The sequence below is a fragment of the Salmo trutta genome, chromosome 29 (assembly GCF_901001165.1).
Source record: "Salmo trutta chromosome 29, fSalTru1.1, whole genome shotgun sequence".
Classification (NCBI taxonomy): domain Eukaryota; kingdom Metazoa; phylum Chordata; class Actinopteri; order Salmoniformes; family Salmonidae; genus Salmo; species Salmo trutta.
The window spans coordinates 14,125,852-14,145,865 of record NC_042985.1 but is presented as its reverse complement, the minus strand read 5'-3'; the positions used below and the strand labels follow the sequence as shown (position 1 = coordinate 14,145,865).

General features: G+C 50.6%; 1 protein-coding gene across 8 annotated transcripts in view; it reads left to right on the top strand.

The window, feature by feature from the left end:
• The window catches only part of LOC115166979 (unconventional myosin-Va), a 51,573-nt gene that overhangs the window by 10,847 nt on the left and 20,712 nt on the right, over nucleotides 1-20,014 (top strand). For 4 of the 8 annotated variants that reach the window (XR_003870409.1, XR_003870408.1, XR_003870412.1 and 1 more), the window contains exons 9-19: nucleotides 938-1,177; nucleotides 1,313-1,561; nucleotides 5,703-5,796; nucleotides 6,172-6,320; nucleotides 9,769-9,882; nucleotides 10,438-10,572; nucleotides 10,676-10,732; nucleotides 10,998-11,225; nucleotides 11,556-11,564; nucleotides 12,750-12,850; nucleotides 13,560-13,616. Coding sequence is in view for 1 of the 8 variants with exons in the window: in XM_029720966.1 (XP_029576826.1) it covers nucleotides 938-1,177; nucleotides 1,313-1,561; nucleotides 5,703-5,796; nucleotides 6,172-6,320; nucleotides 9,769-9,882; nucleotides 10,438-10,572; nucleotides 10,676-10,732; nucleotides 10,998-11,225; nucleotides 11,556-11,564; nucleotides 12,750-12,850; nucleotides 13,560-13,616 (1,433 nt within the window). In the remaining 7 variants the exon portion in view is untranslated. The remainder of the gene's footprint in view (nucleotides 1-937; nucleotides 1,178-1,312; nucleotides 1,562-5,702; nucleotides 5,797-6,171; nucleotides 6,321-9,768; nucleotides 9,883-10,437; nucleotides 10,573-10,675; nucleotides 10,733-10,997; nucleotides 11,226-11,555; nucleotides 11,565-12,749; nucleotides 12,851-13,559; nucleotides 13,617-20,014) is intronic. The other 4 variants (XR_003870410.1, XR_003870414.1, XR_003870413.1 and 1 more) reach the window with 2 other exon arrangements.

Sequence of the window (20,014 nt, the reverse complement as noted above, 5' to 3'; positions counted from 1 at the left end):
GGAGAGAACTAGGCTGGTGTCTCTGGTCACTGGGAGCTAGGGAGAGAACTAGGCTGGTGTCTCTGGTTACTGGGAGTTAGGGAGAGAACTAGGCTGGTGTCTCTGGTTACTGGGAGTTAGGGAGAGAACTAGGCTGGTGTCTCTGGTTACTGGGAGTTAGGGAGAGAACTAGGCTGGTGTCTCTGGTTACTGGGAGTTAGGGAGAGAACTAGGCTGGTGTCTCTGGTTACTGGGAGTTAGGGAGAGAACTAGGCTAGTGTCTCTGGTTACTGGGAGTTAGGGAGAGAACTAGGCTGGTGTCTCTCTGGTTACTGGGAGCTAGGGAGAGAACTAGGCTGGTGTCTCTCTGGTTACTGGGAGTTAGGGAGAGAACTAGGCTAGTGTCTCTGGTTACTGGGAGCTAGGGAGAGAACTAGGCTGGTGTCTCTGGTTACAGGGAGTGAGGGAGAGAACTAGCCTGGTGTCTGTGGTTATTGGGAGTTAGGGAGAGAACTAGGCTGGTGTCTCTGGTTACTGGGAGTTAGGGAGAGAACTAGGCTGGTGTCTGTGGTTATTGGGAGTTAGGGAGAGAACTAGGCTGGTGTCTCTCTGGTTACTGGGACCATGTTGGGGTCAGGTGACATGGCAGTAGTTAGGGACTGTCCCTCTGACTGACACACACAGCTGACCTCTTTAACATAACCCTGTCAGGATATCTGTTTGTCTCTCTCTGTCTCTGTCTCTGTGTCTCTCTCTCTCTGTCTCTCTCTCTCTCTCTGTGTCTCTGACATCACTCGTCTGTTGTATTAGGTAGAAGAGTAGACACTAGATAGATCTCCTGTTGTTGTGGATTAACAGCAAGATGAAGCCCAGGAGACCAATAAGAGCTCAGGAACACCAGAATTCTCACATTACATTCACAGGAACTAACTCTCTCTTTCTCCCTCTCTCTCCACAGTTGCTGCGTAACCACAAAGCTGTGTTCATCCAGAAACATGTGCGTGGCTGGCTGGCCAGACAGCGGTACAAGCGCTCTCTGCGAGCCATCGTCTATCTGCAGTGCTGCATCAGGAGGATGAAGGCCAAGAAAGAGCTGAAGAAGCTGAAAATCGAGGCCCGCTCCGTTGAACATTTCAAGAAACTTAACGTCGGCATGGAGAATAAGATCATGCAGCTGCAGAGGAAGTTAGACGAACAGGTGGGGCTCTGTAGAAACCAGGCGGCCATTTTGGATCTTTGTGCTGCTGGAGAACAAACTTTCTTCTCCAAGAGTGACTGCTCGAACAGAATATGCATCTTCACACATTACATTAACATGATCTCTCTCTCCCAGGCTAAAGACAACCGTGTGACGAGCGAGCGGCTGAACTCTCTGGAGACGTCCCACGCGGTGGAGAGTGAGAAGCTGAAGGTAGAGGTGTCTAAGCTGAAGGGGATAGAAGAGGAAGCCAAGAACAACGCCAACCGTGTCACTTCCCTTCTGGAGGAGCTGGAGAGGCTGAGGAAGGAGCTGACCACCACCCAGAAAGAGAAGAAGACCATAGAGGACTGGGCTACCAAGTACAGGGATGAGATGGAAAAGGTGAGGGATGTGGTGGGATAGAAAACAGCTCACTCTAGTCATCTCTTCATCTTGTCTCCTCCAGTCACTTCTCAGATATGTTTCTGTTAAATGGCTCCCTTTCATACATTGTTCCCATAGTGGCCCTATAGAAGTGTGACAAGTTTGTATAAGAATGTGTCATGGTTCAATGGTTTAGGACCCAGGGGAATCTACTGCAGACTGGGCACATGGCGGGCTGGGTGGCCATTGCCTTGGTGTAGGTGAGACCGGTAGACTAGTGTAGTGTGGGTGTGTAGGTGAGCCAGGTAGACTAGTGTAGGTGAGCCAGGTAGACTAGTGTAGTGTGGGTGTGTAGGTGAGCCAGGTAGACTAGTGTAGTGTGGGTGTGTAGGTGAGCCAGGTAGACTAGTGTAGGTGAGCCAGGTAGACTAGTGTAGTGTGGGTGTGTAGGTGAGCCAGGTAGACTAGTGTAGTGTGGGTGTGTAGGTGAGCCAGGTAGACTAGTGTAGTGTGGGTGTGTAGGTGAGACAGGTAGACTAGTGTAGTGTGGGTGTGTAGGTGAGACAGGTAGACTAGTGTAGTGTGGGTGTGTAGGTGAGACAGGTAGACTAGTGTAGTGTGGGTGTGTAGGTGAGACAGGTAGACTAGTGTAGTGTGGGTGTGTAGGTGAGACAGGTAGACTAGTGTAGTGTGGGTGTGTAGGTGAGACAGGTAGACTAGTGTAGTGTGGGTGTGTAGGTGAGACAGGTAGACTAGTGTAGTGTAGGTGAGACAGGTAGGCTAGTGTAGTGTAGGTGAAACAGGTAGGCTATTGTAGTGTAGGTGAGACAGGTAGTCTAGTGTAGTGTGGGTGTGTAGGTGAGACAGGTAGGCTAGTGTGGTATAGGTGAGACAGGTAGGCTAGTGTAGTGGGTGTGTAGGTGAGACAGGTAGGCTAGTGTAGTGTAGGTGAGACAGGTAGGCTAGTGTAGTGTAGGTGAAACAGGTAGGCTATTGTAGTGTAGGTGAGACAGGTAGGCTATTGTAGTGTGGGTGTGTAGGTGAGACAGGTAGGCTAGTGTAGTGTAGGTGAAACAGGTAGACTATTGTAGTGTAGGTGAGACAGGTAGGCTAGTGTAGTGTGCGTGTGCAGGTGAGACAGGTAGGCTATTGTAGTGTGGGTGTGTAGGTGAGACAGGTAGGCTAGTGTACAGTCGTGGCTAAAAGTTAAGAATGACACAAATATTAATTTCCACAAAGTTTTCTGCTTCAGTGTTTTTAGATATTTTTGACAGATGTTACTATGGAATACTGAAGTATAATTACAAGCATTTCATAAGTGTCAAAGGCTTTTATTGACAATTACATGAAGTTGATGCAAAGAGTCAATATTTGCAGTGTTGACCCTTCTTTTTCAAGACCTCTGCAATCCGCCCTGGCATGCTGTCAATTAACTTCTGGGCCACATCCTGACTGATTGCAGCCCATTCTTGCATAATCAATGCTTGGAGTTTGTCAGAATTTGTGGGTTTTTGTTTGTCCACCCGCCTCTTGAGGATTCACCACAAGTTCTCAATGGGATTAAGGTCTGGGGAGTTTCCTGGCCATGGACCCAAAATATCGATGTTTTGTTCCCCGAGCCAATTAGTTATCACTTTTGCCTTATGACAAGGTGCTCCATCATGCTAGAAAAGGCATTGTTCTTCACCAAACTGTTCCTGGATGGTTGGGAGAAGTTGCTCTCGGAGGATGTGTTGGTACCATTCTTTATTCATGGCTGTGTTCTTAGGCAAAATTGTGAGTGAGCCCATTCCCTTGGCTGAGAAGCAACCCCACACATGAATGGTCTCAGGATGCTTTACTGTTGGCATGACATAGGACTGATGGTAGCACTCACCTTGTCTTCTCAGGACAAGCTTTTTTTCCGAATGCCCCAAACAATCGGAAAGGGGATTCATCAGAGAAAATGACTTTACCCCAGTCCTCAGCGGTCCAATCCCTGTACCTTTTGCAGAATATCAGTCTGTCCCTGATGTTTTTCCTGGAGAGAAGTGGCTTCTTTGCTGCCCTTCTTGACACCAGGCCATCCTCCAAAAGTCTTCGCCTCACTGCGCGTGCAGATGCACTCACACCTGCCTGCTGCCATTCCTGAGCAAGCTCTGTACTGGTGGTGCCCCGATCCCGCAGCTGAATCAACTTTAGGAGACGGTCCTGTCGCTTGCTGGGCTTTCTTCGGCGCCCTGAAGCCTTCTTCACAACAATTGAACCGCTCTCCTTGAAGTTCTTGATGATCCAATAAATGGTTGATTTTGATGCAATCTTACTGGCAGCAATATCCTTGCCTGTGGAGCCCTTTTTGTGTAAAGCAATGATGACGGCACGTTACAGTCTGTTATTCGAACTCAATCAGCATGACAGAGTGATCTCCAGCCTTGTCCTCGTCAACACTTACACCTGTGTTAACGAGAGAATCACTGACGTGATGTCAGCTGGTCCTTTTGTGGCAGGGCTGAAATGCAGTGGAAATGTTTTTTGGGGGATTCAGTTAATTTGCATGGCAAAGAGGGACTTTGCAATTAATTGCAATTCATCTGATCACTTTTCATAACATTCTGGAGTATATGCAAATTGCATCATACAAACTGAGGCAGCAGACTTTCTGAAAATTAATATTTGTGTCATTCTCAAATCTTTTGGCCACGACTGTAGTGTGGGTGTGTAGGTGAGACAGGTAGGCTAGTGTAGTGTGGGTGTGTAGGTGAGACAGGTAGGCTAGTGTAGTGTAAGTGAGAAAGGTAGGCTAGTGTAGTGTGGGTGTGTAGGTGAGACGGGTAGACTAGTGTAGTGTAGCTGAGCCAGGTAGACTAGTGTGGTATAGGTGAGACAGGTAGGCTAGTGTAGTGGGTATGTAGGTGAGACAGGTAGACTAGTGTACTGTGGGTGTGTAGGTGAGACAGGTAGGCTGGTGTAGTGTGGGTGTGTAGGTGAAACAGGTAGGCTAGTGTAGGTGAGACAGGTAGGCTAGTGTAGGTGAGACAGGTAGGCTAGTGTAGTGGGGTGTGTAGGTGAGACGGGTAGGCTAGGGTAGTGGGGTGTGTAGGTGAGGCAGGTAGGCTAGTGTAGTGTGGGTGTGTAGGTGAGACAGGTAGGCTAGTGTAGTGGGTGTGTAGGTGAGACAGGTAGACTAGTGTAGTGGGTGTGTAGGTGAGACAGGTAGGCTAGTGTACTGTGGGAGTGTAGGTGAGACAGGTAGGCTAGTGTAGTGTGGGTGTGTAGGTGAGACAGGTAGGCTAGTGTAGTGGGTGTGTAGGTGAGACAGGTAGACTAGTGTAGTGGGTGTGTAGGTGAGACAGGTAGGCTAGTGTACTGTGGGAGTGTAGGTGAGACAGGTAGGCTAGTGTAATGTGGGTGTGTAGGTGAGACAGGTAGCCTAGTGTAGTGTGGGTGTGTAGGTGAGACAGGTAGGCTAATGTACCGTAGGTGAGACAGGTAGGCTAGTGTAGTGGGTGTGTAGGTGAGACAGGTAGGCTAGTGTGGGTGTGTAAGAGAGACAGGTAGGCTAGTGTAGTGTGGGTGTGCAGGTGAGACAGGTAGGCTAGTGTGGGTTTAAGTGAGACAGGTAGGCTAGTGTAGTGGGTGTGTAGGTGAGACAGGTAGACTAGTGTAGTGTGGGTGTGTAGTTAAGAGCAGGTAGACTAGTGTAGTGTGGGTGTGTAGTTAAGAGCAGGTAGACTAGTGTAGTGTGGGTGTGTAGTTAAGAGCAGGTAGACTAGTGTAGTGTGGGTGTGTAGTTAAGAGCAGGTAAACTAGTGTAGTGTGGGTGTGTAGTTAAGAGCAGGTAGACTAGTGCTAGCTGTACAGTACAGTAGAGCAGTCCTCCAGAAGCCCAGTGAAATCAACTAAACCCCAATGTCTCTACAGTCCAGACCTGAGTCAGATACAGAACATCTGTCAAATACTGAAGATGCACTTGATTTGTTTCACCCTGTACACTGGGACCAATGGAAATGTTCTGAAACGCCCCCAACTCTGCTCACTGGTCCAGCAAATCAAGTGCACCTTAAGTATTTGAAACTATTAGACCCAGACCTGCTAGTGTTCTCAAATCACATGACTGATGGATTACTGGACCAATAGGCTGTGGTAGACTTGATAGAAGTACTTTATCCTGTGTGTGAAGATGGTAGCAGAGCTGAAGCAGCAGAATGGTCTGCTGAAGACAGAGAAAGACGACCTGAACCGAATGATCAAGGAACAGAGCCAGCAGATGACAGGTACCAACCATTCACTAGCTTTAGACCAATCACATTCACTGTTACTAGATTTAGACCAATCACATTCCGTGTTAATACTTTTAGACCAATCACATTCATTGTTGAAGTTCCATACAGAGAATTGATGATACGTTCCCCACACGTGCTGAACTTTTCTTTCTCCTCTCTTTCCCCCTGTCCCTTCTTCTCTCTGTGCTCTCTCCTCTCTCTCCTCTCCTTTCCCTTCTCTCTGTGCTCTCTCTTCTCCACCTCCTCCCCTTTCCCTTCTTCTCTCTGTGCTCTCTCTTCTCTCTCCTCTCTCTCCTCTCTCTCCTCTCCTTTCCCTTCTTCTCTCTGTGCTCTCTCCTCCCCATCTCCACCTCCTCCCCGTTTCAGAGAAAATGACTCGTGCATTAGTGGAGGAGACTCAGCAGTTGGAGAGCGATCTGAACGAGGAGAGGTCTCGCTACCAGAACCTCCTAACAGAACACCTGAGACTGGAGGAACGCTACGACGACCTCAAGGAAGAAATCACTCTCTCTGTGGTAGGAGGCTAACGCATAGCATGTCAACATTTACACACTCACACTGGACCGAACCAGACCACACACACTCACACTGGACCGAACCAGACCACACACACTCACACTGGACCGAACCAGACCACACACACTGGACCGAACCAGACCACACACACTTACACACACTGGACTGAACCAGACCACACACACTTACACACACTGGACCGAACCAGACCACACACACTGGACCGAACCAGACCACACACACTTACACGCACTGGACCGAACCAGACCACACACACTTACACGCACTGGACCGAACCAGACCACACACACTTACACGCACTGGACCGAACCAGACCACACACACTTACACGCACTGGACCGAACCAGACCCCACACACTCACACACACTGGACCAGACCACACACACTCACACTGGACCGAACCAGACCACACACACTTACACACACTGGACCGAACCAGACCACACACACTTACACGCACTGGACCGAACCAGACCCCACACACTGGACCAGACCACACACACTTACACACACTGGACCGAACCAGACCACACACACTTACACACACTGGACCGAACCAGACCACACACACTTACACACACTGGACCGAACCAGACCACACACACACTTACACACACACACTGGACCGAACCAGACCACACACACACTTACACACACACACTGGACCGAACCAGACCACACACACACTTACACACACACACTGGACCGAACCAGACCACACACACACACACACACACACTGGACCGAACCAGACCACACACACACACACACACACACACACACACACACTGGACCGAACCAGACCACACACACACACACACTGGACCGAACCAGACCACACACACACACACACACACACACTGGACCGAACCAGACCACACACACACACACACACACACACACACAGGACCGAACCAGACCACACACACACTTACACACACACACACAGGACCGAACCAGACCACACACACACTTACACACACACACACTGGACCGAACCAGACCACACACACACTTACACACACACACAGGACCGAACCAGACCACACACACACTTACACACACTGGACCGAACCAGACCACACACACACACACACACACACACACACACACACACACACACACACACACACACACACACACACTGGACCGAACCAGACCACACACACTGGACCGAACCAGACCACACACACTCACACACACTGGACCGAACCAGACCACACACACTCACACACACTGGACCGAACCAGACCACACACACTCACACACACTGGACCGAACCAGACCACACACACTCACACACACTGGACCGAACCAGACCACACACACTCACACACACTGGACCGAACCAGACCACACACACACACTGGACCGAACCAGACCACACACACTTACACACACTGGACCGAACCAGACCACACACACTTACACACACTGGACCGAACCAGACCACACACACTCACAAACACTGGACCAAACCAGACCACACACACACACACACACACACTGGACCGAACCAGACCACACACACACTTACACACACTGGGCCGAACCAGACCACACACACTTACACACACTGGACCGAACCAGACCACACACACTCACACACACTGGACCGAACCAGACCACACACACTCACACACACTGGACCGAACCAGACCACACACACTTACACACACTGGACCGAACCAGACCACACACACTGGACCGAACCAGACCACACACACTTACACACACTGGACCGAACCAGACCACACACACTCACAAACACTGGACCGAACCAGACCACACACACACACACACACACACTGGACCGAACCAGACCACACACACACTTACACACACTGGGCCGAACCAGACCACACACACTCACACACACTGGACCGAACCAGACCACACACACACTTACACACACACACTGGACCGAACCAGACCACACACACACACACACACACACACACTGGACCGAACCAGACCACACACACACACACACACACACACACTGGACCGAACCAGACCACACACACACACACACTGCACCGAACCAGACCACACACACACACACACACACACACACACTGGACCGAACCAGACCACACACACACACACACACACACACAGGACCGAACCAGACCACACACACACTTACACACACACACACAGGACCGAACCAGACCACACACACACTTACACACACACACACTGGACCGAACCAGACCACACACACACTTACACACACACACAGGACCGAACCAGACCACACACACACTTACACACACTGGACCGAACCAGACCACACACACACACACACACACACACACACACACACACACACACACACACACACACACTGGACCGAACCAGACCACACACACTGGACCGAACCAGACCACACACACTCACACACACTGGACCGAACCAGACCACACACACTCACACACACTGGACCGAACCAGACCACACACACTCACACACACTGGACCGAACCAGACCACACACACTCACACACACTGGACCGAACCAGACCACACACACTCACACACACTGGACCGAACCAGACCACACACACACACTGGACCGAACCAGACCACACACACACACTGGACCGAACCAGACCACACACACTTACACACACTGGACCGAACCAGACCACACACACTTACACACACTGGACCGAACCAGACCACACACACTCACAAACACTGGACCAAACCAGACCACACACACACACACACACACACTGGACCGAACCAGACCACACACACACTTACACACACTGGGCCGAACCAGACCACACACACTCACACACACTGGACCGAACCAGACCACACACACTCACACACACTGGACCGAACCAGACCACACACACTTACACACACTGGACCGAACCAGACCACACACACTGGACCGAACCAGACCACACACACTTACACACACTGGACCGAACCAGACCACACACACTCACAAACACTGGACCGAACCAGACCACACACACACACACACACACACTGGACCGAACCAGACCACACACACACTTACACACACTGGGCCGAACCAGACCACACACACTCACACACACTGGACCGAACCAGACCACACACACTCACAAACACTGGACCGAACCAGACCACACACACACACACTGGACCGAACCAGACCACACACACTCACTGGACCGAACCAGACCACACACACTCACTGGACCGAACCAGACCACACACACTCACACACACTGGACCGAACCAGACCACACACACACTCACAAACACTGGACCGAACCAGACCGCACACACACAAACACTGGACCGAACCAGACCACACACACACACGCCACACTGCCCCACCATACTATACACACACACCAAACCATCACTGCACCACACCACAAACACACACTAACATCCCCTTGCCCCTCCTTTCTCCAGAGCGTGCCCAAGCCCGGCCACAGGAGAACAGACTCCACCCACAGCAGCAACGGATCAGAGTGCACCTACAACTCCGAGTTCGCCGAATCAGAAGAAAGTTCCCGACATGGAGAAGTGAGTGGGGCGGGACTTAGACAGGAACTTCCTTTCACCATTAGAAAATGTTACAAACAACTAGCTTATGTTGCTTCAACCTGTTCTGTAGTTAATTTACAGTTATTACAACTACAACCCTGCAGAATTGGTCGTCATTCAGTAAAACACTTTCTGTAATGTTTTAGTATTGTTACGAACTGGCTCAGAGTTCGCAACAAAAGGGAGACAACGTGGAGACAAGGAGTATCAAAAATATATATTTATTAGATACCATAACTAGCACAACCAAAAACAAGGTGTCTGCATGGAGAGAGTCTCCCCAATGACTGTGGAAGAGGTGTCTTTATCCTGGGACACACCCGAGCCCAGGTGTTTCCCATCTAGCTGACGACCCTTCCAACTCCGCCCACTGGCATCCTAATAAGGAACAAGAGCAAAGAGAGAAATACAGCAGACAGAGTGGGAGGGTCGTCACAGTATTGACAGCTAATGTCTTTAATGCCCATGACGATGCCCCAAAGCTCCGCCTGTCAGTGTCATTCCTGTCTCTGACCTCACTTCCTGTTGTGACAGGATGTGACCCGGGGCATGGACACGTCTCTGACTCTGAAGCTGCAGAAGCGCGTGACCGAGCTGGAGCAGGAGAAATCCTCTCTCCGCAACGAGCTAGAAAACAAGGAGGAGCAGTTCCAGCGGGCTAGAGTCAGGGTACAGCCACAGTAATACACAATATTACTACAATACTATGCTGTATTACTGTATTACAACCACAGTCTTACTTACTTTACTGTCGGACCTCTCTGTCTGTCAGGATGATGAGGAGCATAAGAAATCACGTGGAGCAGAACTGGAGTACGAGTCTCTCAAGGTATTGTATAGATATCCAATCTACTCATATCTACCGTAGTGGGTAGGGGCTAGGACTTAGGTGGGCAACAGCTCGTGGCTCAAGGGCCCCGGGGGCCGCCAGTTGCCCATCACGGGGCTAGGGGTTGATTTGGGACTGGATTTGCTGGGTGAGTGTGTTGTACACAGATGGATAGAGATCTCTAGATGGATATAACCCATTTTAGCGTTGCCATCTCTATGGGTGTGTATTAACTCTCTGTCTCTCATCCATCTTTAATCCACAGCGCCAGGAGCTGGATTCCGAGAACAAGAAGTTGAAGCACGACCTGACCGCCATGAGGCAGAGCCTGCTGGGTAATGCAGGCGCTGGGGCGGGGGCACCAGGAAGTCCACCCTACAAAGTTCTCATGGACCAACTGAACTCCTCGTGCGAGGAGCTGGAGGTGCGGAAAGAGGAGGTGCTGATTCTACGATCCCAACTGGTCTCACAGAAGGAGGCCATGCAGCACAAGGTAGGAGACATGGAGGGACACACACACACACACATATACACACACACACACACACATATGCACAGACATGTGCAAACACACACACACACACTGACCCATGCACAGACATGCACATATACACACAGACTCGCAGAGATATATATATATATATATATATATATATATATATATATATATACATACATACATACATACATACATACATACATACATACATACATACATACACACGTGAAACCTTTTCATGTCTGTCCACTGCACTAACAATGCTTCTAACACTCCAGTCTCTTCTCTCCTTGTATCTCTCTCTCCTGCCATGCCTTCCTAAAGGATGAGAAGGTACTAGAACTCTGCTGACTGCATGCTCTGGGAATGACTAGCTTAAACACATACACACATGCCACTGATTTATTTGCATGTAACACCACCGTATGTATAGTCTTTAGATTCACAATACTGGATGGGTCAAGATTAAAGTGGAATAATACTGTCATAATGTCTTTCTCTCTGTTCTCTGTCTGACTCTCTGTCTCTGTTCTCTGTCTGACTCTCTGTTCTCTGTCTGACTCGCTGTTCTCTGTCTGACTCTCTGTCTCTGTTCTCTGTCTGACGCTCTGTTCTCTGTCTGACGCTCTGTTCTCTGTCTCTGTTCTCTGTCTGACTCTCTGTTCTCTGTCTGACGCTCTGTTCTCTGTCTGACGCTCTGTTCTCTGTCTGACGCTCTGTTCTCTGTCTGACGCTCTGTTCTCTGTCTGACGCTCTGTTCTCTGTCTGACGCTCTGTTCTCTGTCTGACTCTCTGTTCTCTGTCTGACTTTCTGTTCTCTGTCTGACGCTCTGTTCTCTGTCTGCCTCTGTTCTCTGTCTGACTCTCTGCTCTCTGTCTGACTCTCTGTCTGACGCTCTGTTCTCTGTCTGACGCTCTGTTCTCTGTCTGACTCTCTGCTCTCTGTCTGACTCTCTGCTCTCTGTCTGACTCTCTGCTCTCTGTCTGACTCTCTGCTCTCTGTCTGACGCTCTGTTCTCTGTCTGACGCTCTGTTCTCTGTCTCTGTTCTCTGTCTGACTCTCTGTTCTCTGTTCTCTGTCTGACGCTCTGTTCTCTGTCTGACGCTCTGTTCTTTGTCTGCCTCTCTGTTCTCTGTCTGACTCTGTCTGACGCTCTGTTCTCTGTCTGACGCTCTGTTCTCTGTCTGACGCTCTGTTCTCTGTCTGACTCTGTCTGACGCTCTGTTCTCTGTCTGACGCTCTGTTCTCTGTCTGACGCTCTGTTCTCTGTCTGACTCTCTGTTCTCTGTCTGACGCTCTGTTCTCTGTCTGACTCTCTGTTCTCTGTCTGACTCTCTGTTCTCTGTCTGACGCTCTGTTCTCTGTCTGACGCTCTGTTCTCTGTCTGACTCTGTTCTCTGTCTGACTCTGTCTGACTCTCTGTTCTCTGTCTGATTCTCTGTTGTGTCTTCTCTACATGTGAATGTGTTTATTTTCTCTTTCTCTCTCATCCCCCTCCATGTCATCCCTCTCTCCAGGAGACAATGACAGAGCCAGTGCACTATGCAGAGGATGTCCATAAGATGAAGGACTCTGGTGCAATCACTCAGGCTTATCTAGGACTCAAAGAGACCAACAGGTACATCTCTCTTTCTCTCTCTCTCTCGCTTTTGCTCTCTTTTTCTCTTTCGCTCTCCCTCCCTCCCCCTCCCTCTATCTCCTTCTCTCTGTATCTTGTCTCTCTCTTTTGCTTTCTCTCTCTCACACATACTCTCTCGCTTTCTCTCCCCCTCTATCTCCTTCTCTCTGTATCTCCTCTCCTCTCACTTTTTCTCTTTCTCTCTTTCGCTTTCCTTCCCCCTCTCACTTTCTCTCTCTTTCGCTTTCCCTCCCCCTCTCTCTCTCTCTCGCTTTCCCTCCCCCTATATCTCCTTCTCTCTGTATCTCCTCTCCATCTCGCTTTCTGTCTCTCCCTTTCCCTCTCTCTCTCTCTCTCTCTCTCTCGCTTTCTCTCTCTTTCTCTTTTTCTCTTTCTCTCTCGCTTTCCCTCCCCCTATATCTCCTTCTCTCTGTATCTCCTCTCTCCATCTCGCTTTCTTTCTCTCCCTCTCTCTCTCTCTCTCTCTCTCTCTCTCTCTCTTTTGCGTTTCCTCCCCCCTATCTCCTTCTGTCTGTCTGTCACCCCCTTCCCTCTTTCCCTTCCTCCCCCCAGAGGTCTACAGAGGACTCATTACAGTACAAGCTCCCCACCAGTATGTCTGATGTACTCCATGTGTACACTCAGTGTGTGGGAGATCTGTGTGTGTTTGAGAACTGTGTGTGTGAACTCCTCTCTCTGTTTTGCGCAGATCTCCCAGGTTCTTGCGTAAACCACTAGAAGCCAATGAGCTCCTAAATCAGCTCAGGTAACCAATCAGATGTGTCCTTTGCATCATGAGGCGGAGCATGCGTGGCCACGCTGACCAATGGGGATTGAGCAAGACTGAGCGGAGGCTTTTTATTGGATAGGATAATATAGTTGATGATGGCTGGCTGATATTGAATCTATATTAATGATATATTATGTAGGTGATAAAACTAGATTTGCTTCAGTAGCAATGAGTCTGCTTGTTTTGCACGCTGGGCGATGCCTAACCTGTACTATACTGTAAGTGGCGAATGCTGCCTGCTAACTAGTATAATGATGACGCTAATATAGGTTAGCCTCCCTAGCACTGGTCCTCTAACTAGCATGGTGATGAAGCTAAGCTAGGTTAGCCTCCGTAATATTGGTCATTGAACTAGCATGGTAATTAAGCTAAGCTAGGTTAGCCTACATAGCATTGGTAATCTCACTAGCATGTTGAAGCTAAACTAGGTTAGCCTCCGTATGGGTTGAGGGTTAGGCATGAATGATGCACAGACTCTTAATTACTAATCAGCTCCTATGAAATGTCTTCTGCATGGAACCAAACCTGCATCTTTACCAACCGCTTGTTTCCCTGTGTTGTGTTTTGTTAGTTCCATCATGTTGCTACCACCCTGTGTTGTTTTGTTAGTTCCATCATGTTGCTACCACCCTGTGTTGTGTTTTGTTAGTTCCATCATGTTGCTACCACCCTGTGTTGTGTTTTGTTAGTTCCATCATGTTGCTACCACCCTGTGTTGTGGTTTTGTTAGTTCCATCATGTTGCTACCACCCCTGTGTTGTGTTTTGTTAGTTCCATCATGTTGCTACCACCCTGTGTTGTGTTTTGTTAGTTCCATCATGTTGCTACCACCCTGTGTTGTGTTTTGTTAGTTCCATCATGTTGCTACCACCCTGTGTTGTGTTTTGTTAGTTCCATCATGTTGCTACCACCCTGTGTTGTGTTTTGTTAGTTCCATCATGTTGCTACCACCCTGTGTTGTGTTTTGTTAGTTCCATCATGTTGCTACCACCTGTGTGTGTTTGTTAGTTCCATCATGTTGCTACCACCCTGTGTTGTGTTTTGTTAGTTCCATCATGTTGCTACCACCCTGTGTTGTGTTTTGTTAGTTCCATCATGTTGCTACCACCCTGTGTTGTGTTTGTTAGTTCCATCATGTTGCTACCACCCTGTGTTGTGTTTTGTTAGTTCCATCATGTTGCTACCACCCTGTGTTGTGTTTTGTTAGTTCCATCATGTTGCTACCACCCTGTGTTGTGTTTTGTTAGTTCCATCATGTTGCTACCACCCTGTGTTGTGTTTGTTAGTTCCATCATGTTGCTACCACCCTGTGTTGTGTTTGTTAGTTCCATCATGTTGCTACCACCCTGTGTTGTGTTTTGTTAGTTCCATCATGTTGCTACCACCCTGTGTTGTGTTTTGTTAGTTCCATCATGTTGCTACCACCCTGTGTTGTGTTTTGTTAGTTCCATCATGTGCTATCACCCTGTGTTGTGTTTTGTTAGTTCCATCATGTTGCTATCACCCTGTGTTGTGTTTTGTTAGTTCCATCATGTTGCTACCACCCTGTGTTGTGTTTTGTTAGTTCCATCATGTTGCTACCACCCTGTGTTGTGTTTTGTTAGTTCCATCATGTTGCTATCACCCTGTGTTGTGTTTTGTTAGTTCCATCATGTTGCTACCACCCTGTGTTGTGTTTTGTTAGTTCCATCATGTTGCTATCACCCTGTGTTGTGTTTTGTTAGTTCCATCATGTTGCTACCACCCTGTGTTGTGTTTTGTTAGTTCCATCATGTTGCTACCACCCTGTGTTGTGTTTTGTTAGTTCCATCATGTTGCTACCACCCTGTGTTGTGTTTTGTTAGTTCCATCATGTTGCTATCACCCTGTGTGTTATGTTGCATTCAGAATCCTTGTCATTTCAGATTGTGATCATTTTGCTTGTTCTCTACCAGGGGTTGGAACCTAAATTATTTTCCAATTGTTTTGTTCTGAACAGAAACATACATTTTTTTTGTTCCGACCAGCAAAATAAAGTTCTGAACCAGTTCGAACCCAACAAAAAGCAAAGATTAATATCATTCCTTTCTGTTCCTTTATAAACCTCTGAAATGGACTTTCTTTTAACATTTAGCTCGACATGAAATGACTTCACCAATCAGTGAGGATATAGCAGGTTGCTATGGAGCGGGCAAGCTATTTACATGCATTGGACAGACGAATGTAGGGCGTTGGATGCGACTGACATTTTCCGGGTGGGGAAAGAGTGGGAGGGTGGAGGAGGATTGGCTTGAAACGGTGGGCATCTTGTTGTTATGACATGCATCATCTGAATTAGACCCACAGAATTATACCTTCGGAAGAGCAGCTTATATGAAGGAACTTTGAATGTCTTTGAACTTCAGAAAGTTGTCTTAACGTTGGACCAGTCCTGCTGGTTTGTGCAGAGCAGCACCAGAATTCAAATAAAAACATTTCTGACCTTTTTGTAGTTAGTAAATCCAATGTGAAACATGGTAACTATAGTATTGTTAACTAGCACTGAAAAGGTTAATCCATTCTTCTCTAATAAAAAATCTCTCTTCCCTAATTTCTGAATCAGACTTGTAAAGTCAGTAGGCTACTAGACTATTTTTCAGAGGGGAAGGGGCAGGTAGCCTACACACGCGCACACTGGAATACTTTTCTGTCAGTCGGACACTGGAATACTTTTCTGTCAGTCGGACACTGGAAAACTTTTCTTAGTGACAGAGTGTGAGGGCTTTGCATATGCACTTTGTTACGTTTTTTGTGGGACTGAAAACAATGCATGGAAAATAAAATAACGTTATTAACCGGTTCCATGCTTTTAAAATAATGGTTCTGTTCCGGAACAGTAGAGATCACTTTTGTTCTGATTCTGTTCCTTGAAAAATGTCTTTATTTTCCAGTTGTCGGTTCTGTTCCCTGAACTGGTTCCAATCCCTGTTCTAAACCCACATTGATTCAGAATACTAAGCACAACAAGCTCACACACACACACACATACACACACACAAACACACACAGCATGAGACTGCGCCACCCCACCTCTCCTAGTCCACCACCACCCCACCTCTAGTCCACCACCACCCCACCTCCTCTAGTCCACCACCACCCCACCTCCTCTAGTCCACCACCACCCCACCTCCTCTAGTCCACCACCACCCCACCTCCTCTAGTCCACCACCACCCCACCTCTAGTCCACCACCACCCCACCTCTAGTCCACCACCACCCCACCTCTCTTAGTCCACCACCACCCCACCTCTCCTAGTCCACCACCACCCCACCTCCTCTAGTCCACCACCACCCCACCTCCTCTAGTCCACCACCACCCCACCTCCTCTAGTCCACCACCACCCCACCTCCTCTAGTCCACCACCACCCCACCTCTAGTCCACCACCACCCCACCTCTAGTCCACCACCCCACCTCTAGTCCACCACCACCCCACCTCCTCTAGTCCACCACCACCCTACCTCCTCTAGTCCACCACCACCCCACCTCTAGTCTCCCACCTCCTCTAGTCCACCACCGCTCCACCTCCCCTATTCCACCACCACCCCACCTCCCCTATTCCACCACCGCTCCACCTCCCCTATTCCACCACCACTCCACCTCCCCTAGTCCCGCACCTCCCCTAGTCCACCACCACCCCACCTCCCCTAGTCCACCACCACCCCACCTCCCCTATTCCACCACCGCTCCACCTCCCCTATTCCACCACCGCTCCACCTCCCCTAGTCCCCCACCTCCCCTAGTCCCCACCTCCCCTAGTCCCCCACCTCCCCTAGTCCACCAGCACCCCACCTCCTCTAGTCCACTACTCCACCTCCTTTAGTCCCCCACCTCCCCTAGTCCACCAGCACCCTGCCTCCTCTAGTCCACCACCACCCCGCCTCCTCTAGTTCACTACTCCACCTCCTTTAGTCTACCATCCCACCTCCCCTCCACCTCCTCTAGTCCACTACTTCACCTCCTTTAGTTCACCACCCCAACTCCCCTATTCCACCACCACTCCACCTCCTTTAGTCTACCATCCCACCTCCCCTATTCCACCACCACTCCACCTCCTCTAGTCCACTACTTCACCTCCTTTAGTTCACCACCCCACCTCCCCTATTCCACCACCACTCCACCTCCCCTAGTCCCCCACCTCCTTTAGCCCACCACCACCCCACCTCATCTAGCCCACCACCACCCCACCTCCTCTAGTCCACCTCTCCTATTCCACCTCCCCTAGTCCACCACCTCCCTTAGTCCACCACCACCCCACCTCCTCTAGTCCACCACCACCCCACCTCTTCTAGTCCAATACACCAACTCCCCTATTCCACCACCACTCCACCTCCCCTATTCCACCACCTCCCCTATTCCACCACCACTCCACCTCCCCTAGTCCCCCATCTCCCCTAGTCCCCCACCTCCTCTAGTCCACCACCACCCCCTCCCCTAGTCCACCACCACCCCACCTCCTCTAGTCCACCACCTCCTCTAGTCCACCACCACCCCACCTCCTCTAGTCCACCACCACTCCACCTCCCCTAGTCCCCCACCTCCCCTATTCCACCACCACTCCACCTCCCCTAGTCCCCCATTTCCCCTAGTCCACCATCACCCCACCTCCCCTATTCCACCACCTCCCCACCTCCCCTGTTCCACCACTGCTCCACCTCCCCTATTCCACCATCACCCCACCTCCACTCCACCCCCTCTAGTCCACCACCAATCCACCCCCTCTATTCCACCATCACCCCACCTCCCCTATTCCACCACCGCTCCACCTCCCCTAGTCCACCACCTCCCCTAGTCCTCCACCTCCTTTAGTCCACCACATCCCCACCTTCTTTAGTCCACCACCCCACCACCCCTAGTCCACCACCCCACCTCCTCTAGTCCACCACCACCCCGCCTCTTCTAGTCCACTACCCCACCTCCCCTAGTCCCCCACCTCCTTTAGTTCACCACCCCACCTCCCCTATTCCACCACCACTCCACCTCCCCTAGTCCCCCACCTCCTTTAGCCCACCACCACCCCACCTCATCTAGCCCACCACCACCCCACCTCCTCTAGTCCACCTCTCCTATTCCACCTCCCCTAGTCCACCACCTCCCTTAGTCCACCACCACCCCACCTCCTCTAGTCCACCACCACCCCACCTCTTCTAGTCCAATACACCACCTCCCCTATTCCACCACCACTCCACCTCCCCTAGTCCACCACCTCCCCTATTCCACCACCACTCCATCTCCCCTAGTCCCCCATCTCTCTTAGTCCCCCACCTCCTCTAGTCCACCACCACCCCATCTCCCCTAGTCCACCACCACCCCACCTCCTCTAGTCCACCACCTCCTCTAGTCCACCACCACCCCACCTCCTCTAGTCCACCACCACTCCACCTCCCCTAGTCCCCCACCTCCCCTATTCCACCACCACTCCACCTCCCCTAGTCCCCCATTTCCCCTAGTCCACCATCACCCCACCTCCCCTATTCCACCACCTCCCCTGTTCCACCACTGCTCCACCTCCCCTATTCCACCATCACCCCACCTCCACTCCACCCCCTCTAGTCCACCACCAATCCACCCCCTCTATTCCACCATCACCCCACCTCCCCTATTCCACCACCGCTCCACCTCCCCTAGTCCACCACCTCCCTAGTCCTCCACCTCCTTTAGTCCACCACATCCCCACCTTCTTTAGTCCACCACCCCACCACCCCTAGTCTACCACCCCACCTCCTCTAGTCCACCACCACCCCGCCTCTTCTAGTCCACTACCCCACCTCCCCTAGTCCCCCACCTCCTTTAGTCCACCACCCCACCTCCCCTATTCCACTACCGCTCACCTCCCCTAGTCCACCACCACCTCTAGTCCACCACCACCCCACCTCCCCTATTCCACCACCGCCCCACCTCCCCTATTCCACCACCGCCCCACCTCCTCTAGTCCACCACCACCCCACCTCCTCTAGTCCACCACCCCACCTCCTCTAGTCCACCACCACCCCACCTCCTCTAGTCCACCACCACCCCGCCTCCTCTAGTCCACCACCACCCCGCCTCCTCTAGTCCTCCACCACCCCGCCTCCTCTAGTCCTCCACCACCCCACCTCCTCTAGTCCTCCACCACCCCACCTCCTCTAGTCCACCACCCCACCTCCTCTAGTCCTCCACCACCCCACCTCCTCTAGTCCTCCACCACCCCACCTCCTCTAGTCCACCACCCCACCTCCTCTAGTCCTCCACCACCCCACCTCCTCTAGTCCACCATCATCCCTCATCCCCCTCTTTGTTTAGCCTTTTTTCTGTTCCCTTTCTTTCCTTTGTGTTTGTTTGTCAGATCCCCCACTGCTGACTTCCATAGGCTGAATGA